This window comes from Nothoprocta perdicaria, unplaced genomic scaffold (genome assembly GCF_003342845.1).
Source record: "Nothoprocta perdicaria isolate Ctin4 unplaced genomic scaffold, notPer1 scaffold_49, whole genome shotgun sequence".
Lineage (NCBI taxonomy): Eukaryota > Metazoa > Chordata > Aves > Tinamiformes > Tinamidae > Nothoprocta > Nothoprocta perdicaria.
In genome coordinates, this window is record NW_020455743.1 from 3,874,630 (window position 1) to 3,882,627 (window position 7,998).

A 7,998-nucleotide genomic window follows, 5' to 3' on the forward strand; every position below is an offset into this window, starting at 1 on the left:
GAGACAATGTTAACAAGCTAGTTATGCTGTAATGAAAACTAATGTATTACCATAAGAAAAGTGATTCAAAGGCAAAGATTACAGAGCTCCAGTGCATAGTTTGTTATGAGCATGAAATTATGATTTGAGGCAAACACGTTTTACTTCAGCAATTATTTTTAAATCTCTAAGTGTTGTACACATTTATACAGTCTAAAGATGACTGTATAAATGACTATATCAACATTTTATATCATTTTTATCTCATAGATTTTCCCTCAATATAAATATTTTCTCTAGTCCTTTTGAAGAAAGTGGCACTTGAGGCATGTGCATAATAATACATTTTGATGGTATTTTAAAATAACTTTTCATGTAATAAAAATCAACCTAAAATAAAGCATCCTGAATGGGCTTAAAATGTATCTCCAGTAGTCTATGCTACTTCAGTGTCAAATAATGAGGTAACACATTGTTCCAAAATTGCTCTGAATTATGTAATCCATTAGCTACACGGTGTTTGGACTTCATTTTTTGTTTTGAGCTGTTTGGTACGGTAGAACTTGGTGTCTTCTTTGGCTTCTTGCTGTTTTGGCTTTTCTTTTGTGTAAGCTTATTACTATCAACTTGTTTTTTACGCTTTGATTTTTCCTCTTCCTCTTCTTCCTCTTCTCCCTTTTTCTCTTCTTCTTCTTCCTCTTCCTTTTCTTCTTCATCCTCCTTTTCCTCTTCTTCTTCTTCATCCTCCTTTTCCTCTTCTTCTTCCTCTCCCTCTTCTTTGTCTCTCTCTTCTTCTTCTTCGTCTCCCTCTTTCTCTTCTTCTCTCTCTTCCTCTTCTTCCTCATCCTCTCCCTCTTCTTCTTCCTCGTCTCCCTCTTCTTCCTCCTCTCCCTCTCCTGCTTCCTCCTCCTCTTCCTCTTCTTTCTCCTCTCCCTCTTCTTCCTCCTCTCCTTCTTCCTCCTCTCCCTCTTCTCCTTCCTCCTCCTCTTCCTCTTCTCCCTCTTCCCCTTCGTCCTCCTCTTCCTCTTCTCCCTCTTCCCCTTCGTCCTCCTCTTCGGCTTCTACCTCCTCTCCCCCTTTCCCTTCTTCCTCCACCTCTCTCTCTTCCCCTTCATCCTCCACTTCCTCTTCTCCTTCTGCTTCCTCTCCTTCCACTTGCCCATATTTTCCTTCTTTAACTTCCATCTTCTCTTCAGCCCTGTTTCCATCTTCTTCCCCCTCCAGCCCTTCTGTGTCTATCTCTATTCCTTCCTTTTTCTCCTCTGCTTCTTCTTCTCCTTCCTCTTCTATTTCATCCTGCCCATCTTCCTCTCTTTCTTCTTCCATTCCACTCTTCTGCACTTCCTCCTTTGCTTCATTTGCATCTTCCTTTTCCTCTTCTGATGCCTCTTCTTCTCTCCCTGCCAATGCTTCCTCTAGCTCTTCCTCTTCACCTGCTTTATCCTCTCTTTCTTCCTTTTCTTCTTCATTTTCCTTATCACCTTCTGTCTCCTGCTCAGCTCCTGCCTCTTTTCCTTCTTCCCTCTGTTTGTCTTCTCTTCCTTCCTCACTCTCATCCTCTGCTTCTTTTTCTTCCACCTGCTCTCTTTCCTCTCTTCCTTCCTCACTCTCATCCCTTCCTTCACTTCTAACCAGTTCCTCCTTTTCTTTTTCCATTTGTTCCTCTTCTGCATTCTCCTCCTCCTCCTCCAAATCCTCTTCTCCCTGATTCAGTATTTCTCCCTCCTTAAACCTGCCTTCCTCATCCCCTTGCTCCTTGCCATATCCTTCTTGGTGATTCTCTTCCACTTCTTCTGCATCCTCATTCTCACTCTGTCTTTCCACTTGTGATTCATCTCTCTCGTTTTCTTCCTCACTGTCTTTTTCCTTTTTATCTCCATCTCTTTCTTCTGAAATGTCTCTGTCCACATGTTTCTTATCTTCACTCTCGCCTTCTTCTTCTGAGTGTTCAATTTCATTGTCAACTTTTTCATCCAGTTTTTCTTTTTCACTTTCAGCCTTTCCACTGTCCTCACTCTCTTCCTCTTCATTAGTTTCCTCTTCATTCTTAACTTCAACCTGTCTGCCTTCATCAGATTTAACTTCAGAATTTGTTTCTTCCTCATTCAGGCTTTTTATATCAGTCTCTTCTGCATACTCTTTTTCATTGCTTGTGGCTGGCTTCTCTTCAGTCTCACTACCTTCTTCTTGTACATCCAAATCTTTCACATTCTGTACTGCTTTTGTTGCTTTCTGGGTATCTTTGCCCTCATAGTAGCCCTCTTTTTTACCTCTACTCTTAAGCACATATTTTGTACTTTCATTACTGCTTTCCTCACTTGAAGATGACGACTTAGTTACAGCTATTTGTTTTAAAAAATGATCCTTTTTCTTAAACTCACTCTGTTCTTCATTACTTTCTTTCTTTCTGACATGCATTCTTTCATATTTATCAGCTTTTCCAATTCCATCCTTTGTTTTGTTTTCACATTCTACCGCTTCTTTACTTCCTGGCCTTGTAACAGAACTGTGTTTTTGCACAACTAACGAGTGAGTTTGGGGCTGATCACTGCACACAGAAGGAAGTATGACTCTTTTAGGGGCATGCTTAGATTTTACAACTTTCGACTTTTTATTGGAAGAAATACCACTTTGTGCCTGGTCATATTTACCTTTCATATTTTTTTTGTCAGTCATGGGCTTCCCTACAAAGGCACTGCTTTTTTCTAAGTGTGTGTATTGCTCCAGTGACTCTGAAAGTGAAGGCTGCTTTCGTAAAGACCCAGAGTCAGCCTTTGAACCCTCCTGCATGAAATTGGGATCAACATTTTTCATCCCACCCTTACCATCTCTTTTCAGTTTCACATTTTTATTGTTCTTCTACTCCACATGAGAGGCAGGAAAATTAAAAAGAAAGAAGGAAAACATTAAGGACAACTTAAATGACAGCAAAACAAAAGACTACACAAACATTTGAACAAGAAAAGAAACAACTACTGCGATGGAACTAAAGGTGGAACGAGAGGTGGAATATTTCTAAAGAAATGAGATTAAATTTGTATGTATTAGAAAAATGAAAATATGGTTTGTAGTAAAGGTACAACTCCTTTTTTAACGGTCAAAGCCCTCTGTGTGAATGGGAGAACTATAAAGCTACTGTCACATCTCTCAAACTACAACACATGCAAGGCGTGAGGCAGTGCCAATAGAAGGAAAGAGCTATAGCTCTCTTAAACCTTCCTCCATCTTTTCCCTAGGGAAGCCTTCTGATGCATTCAGTGCTCGGCTATTTACAATAAGCTTAAAATTCTCTTGTCCTTCTGCTTTAAATTTTGCCCTTATTGAATATGCTCATCTACATATCATTTTTAAATACAAAATTAAATACTTATGAAATATACCAAGGCATTGAACTGTGGGTATCATGACAGAAGTGAAATAGGGTGGAATAGAAAAGAAGGGTAATATGTAAAGATAAACAAATAAAGCTAACTAACTAAAGCTAAAGAAAACCTCTACTTATACTGTAAATGTCCCAGGAATCAATTAAGATGTTTTCATATCCACAAAATAATAGAACAAATTGTTGCCAGAATAAATTTAAAGTTGTGCTCTATAGTCTCCTGTTGCTTAAATGAGGGGAACACTGTAGAGTCTCATCTCAAACTGTGCTGGACATGTGCCCACACAAATTCCCTCTAAATTCACTCAGCTACATAGAGTTTTGCCTTGTGGATCTATATTGAGAATATGAACAAGGGAAGGTGTATAAAATTTGCATGGCTTTTTAAAAACTCACAGTAAAACAATAAAGAACAAGGATAATACAAGAGTTGTAGATTATTTTAAACTTGAGCATACATATAGGTAATTAGTTACAGTACCTTTTGTTTTTGGATTGGTGATAATTTTAAGGTCTGGTCACTGGGATTCAATTTCATCACGTGTGTCTGTAAAAAAATGAGAAGACTAGTAAAACATTACCTATAATAATGAGGGGTTACATAATACTAACATCATATTTACACTTTCGAAATACTTTTTATTGTAGAACCTTGAAATATTTTTCAAACTACTTGCTTTCCAATAAAGTACTAGTTAAGTTAGCATAAGCTACAGTTTCCATGAAGAAACTTGAATCTGCACATCATTTCAAATAAAAAGCTTCAGGATAACATTCTAAGTTTCATGTGTATCTTCATCAATCTCATTCAGAAAGGAAGACAGCTGAAAGACGGTCTAAAAATTAGGTTTCTAACTGTGGTAGGAACTTAGCACACCACTCTCTTTTGCCTATAAGCTTCTGCTTTTAAAACTCCTGACCTAGAGGTTAAACTACTGACTTCACATTTACTGTTCACTGAGGTGGTTAGTGAGTTGCTCTTCTCTGAGCACAGGAGGTAAAAGAAGGCCCGAATGGAAGAAAACATGCAGAGCACCAGCTCCCACCAGAGACAGGGAGAGAAATCTAGCATATATAGTGTGGATATATTATAAACATATGCCTCAGGAAATTAATGAAGGCTGCTTTGCGTATTTCTTGTCTCTAAGTAAACTAAGACAAAATTTTAAAATGTTAAATGAATAGTAAATGAATCGGCAACCTGATGGTTAAATTATGAAGTACCACTGCCACCCAAAGTAATAATGCCTGTAAAATATTCCATCCATTTCCATCCATTTAGTATAACTGACAAGATATCCTGAGCTGGGTCCACAGAGAGTTAAATAATTGTTTACATCCTACTGGACTGGAAAAAAAAATAAAAGAAAAAAAATAAAAAACACACTTTCCACTACACTGGTTTAGTCAGGACATACCCTGTCTGCAAAGAGAAGACAAGGTTTTGTAGAAGTGAAAATATGACAAGGGGAACATATGTTTTAAATGAAAGAAATACATGAGAAGCTGCTTGAGGACCACCAAATAATCAAACTAATCAAAATTTTCATCTCTCATTTAATATAATGCACCTGCATGAAAAGAACTCTGCTGGAAACAGAAACACAGACAGTGCTCTGTTTCTTTTCCTGCAGTACTCCTCCTTCTTGTAAATAATCAGGAAGGGCAATGTTAGTGATCATGATGCAGCATCCAGCCCCTTCTAATTTCCTTCCTAATGTCCAGGCCTAAAGCCTGGAGAGGGGTTGCATTGACTGGACTGCCTCAATCTCACATTGCAATATTACCTGGAAAATGAAAACAAACTTCAGCATTGGATAATGATGATATAAAACAGATGTTCAATTAACAATAAGTCCGTACTTCTTGATGCCACATATGAAGTTCTGGGCTAGACAAAATTTCTGTACTAGAATCTGAAACATGATTTTGATGCTTTGTTTTTCCATAAAAACAACGGATTCATTAGCGGAATACATTACCACATTGAGGATGTCAGAGGTATCTCCAAGGTTTCTGTGATTACTTTCATCATCTGAATCGTCCTCTTCAGAGCCTTCATGGAGTTTATCTTTTTGATGATTCTTTCCTTTAAGATAAAATAGGGAAGGTAAACAAATATCATAGGAATAAGTGATACACAGCAAACAGAACATCCCATCCTTCTATGATAAAGGGATTATTTCTACCTTACTATAATATGATTAACGCAATGTGATTCCTCATTTCCCCAACCTAATTCAAAGCAGAAACACTTCACTTGCTTTTCACCAGTTTATATTAATATTAGAAGTAGTTCAAAAGTCTATCTAGTCTCTGTGCACTGTATTGTCTGACCACTTTTGTAGTCCTTCAGTGCATAAATATTCCAGGGAACAAAGCTCCATTTGGATAATCTTTTCAATAATACAGTACCAATTACACCTTATTAGCTGCACTCATTATTTTCTTTTTCGGCTATGTACTCTCAGCTTTTATGCATGTACTCTGTCAGAGCCTCATGAAGTAAGACTTCATGTTGTTTCATGTTTCGGGGTCTTGTTTCATGTTCAAATTGAGTATTTATGAATGATGAAAGCCAAACTACCTAATTCTCACAGGAGACTGGCCAAAATGCAGAGACATTTTACCTGCTTCATGGTGCAACTCTATAGGCTTAACTTCAGGAAGATCAGTTGCAGAAAAATAGGGTAGGCTGGTGTTGCTAGTCACATGTAATGAAGATTTTAAAAAGTTTTCTCCCAATGGAGGCAGGGTGTGTATCATTCTTATGAACTGTTCTGGTGATCCTTCCTTTAGAAGATTAACAAAAAATCGAGCAAATTATTAGGAACAGAAGTAAAGATTAAACTATAAGCAACCTCTCATTCGCAGCAGAGGCATTTTCCTCTAGTTGATGCTATGAACAAAATTTCTTGCACATTTTGCTTGTCTATAGTCCTAGAAAGTGGAGGGGTATATGATGAGGTATTTTACATAGTCTCTATACAACAATCATCGTATTGAGTCTTAAAATATAGACAAAGAAGGAGAAAAAGCAGCTTTGATTTTTGCTTAGAATAAAAATACTAGTTTCTGAAAAAGCATCTAGGTAATTAATCCATAGCATCACGATCTTCTACAAAACAGGCAAATTCATCTCTTGTGTTTTTGTGGTAGTTACCTTACCTTTTCACACAGGTAACTGAGATGATCTCTGTACTGCTCAAGGAAATCACAGGGAATATATGCATGAAAGTAAAGGATAAGAAATTACTGTTCTAAGTACCTGTATAGTCTTAGGATCATTTAAAGTTGACTGAAACTTCTCTCTTTGATGTCTTCTAAACTGTAAACCAGCTCAATCTATTCAAAGACTCAGAGGGACCCCCAAAAAGAGTTAGGTTTCATAAAATAAAATAAAATAAAATAAAATAAAATAAAATAAAATAAAATGAACAAGCTATATAATTTAGAATTGAAAACAACAAGAAATAGAGTCTTTTTCACAGAACTGAAAACAAACAAAAAAGTCTTTTTCATACATCATGAACAAATATATCTGGACTGATATCTATTTCTTTCCCTGCATGAATTATGGGAGGGATCCCTTCTCATTTTTACACATTGAAACTAAGCATTTATTTTGAGGAGAGCTTTTTATCTGCTGGGTATGTGGTGTGATTATAAAGGGAATTTCTTTTTTCACAAAAACATATGGCAACTCTAAACAGCTCTGACTACCTTTGCCCGACGTCGCATCCGTGCCGATAGTGTTTTTTGTAAGGTGCTTGTTGCTGATGACACTACGCTCATCCTGGAGGCAGCAGCAGTCAAATCGTTTGCGTGCACGTCTTCTATGAGGGTTTCTTCAGATCCTTTAGGCCTCGGAGCAGCAAAAACTAGCATGTGACAACCACCACACGCAACCTACAGCACAAAACCACAGCTCTGATTACTTCATAAGTAACAATGCAACCAGCTCATTGTCTATAATCATCTCTAGGGGCTTAAGCAAACAAAAAACGCTGAATGGGAAATTTTGCTTCAAGACTGTAGGAAGAAAGTAATACATATACACGATTACTGATGCTTAATAAGCTCTGTTCATTTTTTCTTACTTGTTAAAGTTGTTATTTTCTTAAGGAAAATTTAACAAATTATTGATATTTCCCCTGATTTTCAAAAGGATTGTAGCTCATTATTTTGACGCGAGTCAAATGTTAACAACACTGATCACTACAGAGACACAAATATCTTATCACAAAATCTACAGAAAGTAATACAAAACACTAATGCCATCCAGTAGATGAGGTATCATTATATGAAACCCATAGGTTTCAGAGTTTAAGAAGTTTCAGATTCTGAGTCATTTGTATTTTTGATACAGGCAATCTGGGATATTTTTCTGTGGTACTTTTAAAGATCCTCAGGAAACACATCAAAACAATGCCCTTAAAAGAAAAGACTAATCCTCTTTTCTCAACCTGCTTGGATTAAAAAAGTTTTTGTAAAGATTTTGTAAATACCTCACTGTATAATCATTAAAAATAAAATGATATCGCTCGGGAACCCCTTATATTCAGAACCGATATTAGTTCCCCCTTACAAATGTTTTATTTTATAGAATACTACCAGATCTATAAACCAAAACATAG

General features: G+C 36.8%; 1 protein-coding gene across 1 annotated transcript in view; it reads right to left on the minus strand.

The window, feature by feature from the left end:
• Positions 1 to 420: 420 nt before the first annotated feature.
• Positions 421 to 7,998, minus strand: part of RPGR (retinitis pigmentosa GTPase regulator) — a 36,902-nt gene continuing 29,324 nt past the window's right edge. Inside the window, exons 10-15 of the mRNA XM_026047313.1 lie at positions 7,085 to 7,270; positions 5,992 to 6,154; positions 5,344 to 5,450; positions 3,843 to 3,908; positions 3,549 to 3,587; positions 421 to 2,256 (exon numbers count right to left, since the gene is read on the minus strand). Of these exons, the coding sequence (XP_025903098.1) occupies positions 421 to 2,256; positions 3,549 to 3,587; positions 3,843 to 3,908; positions 5,344 to 5,450; positions 5,992 to 6,154; positions 7,085 to 7,270 (2,397 nt within the window). The remainder of the gene's footprint in view (positions 2,257 to 3,548; positions 3,588 to 3,842; positions 3,909 to 5,343; positions 5,451 to 5,991; positions 6,155 to 7,084; positions 7,271 to 7,998) is intronic.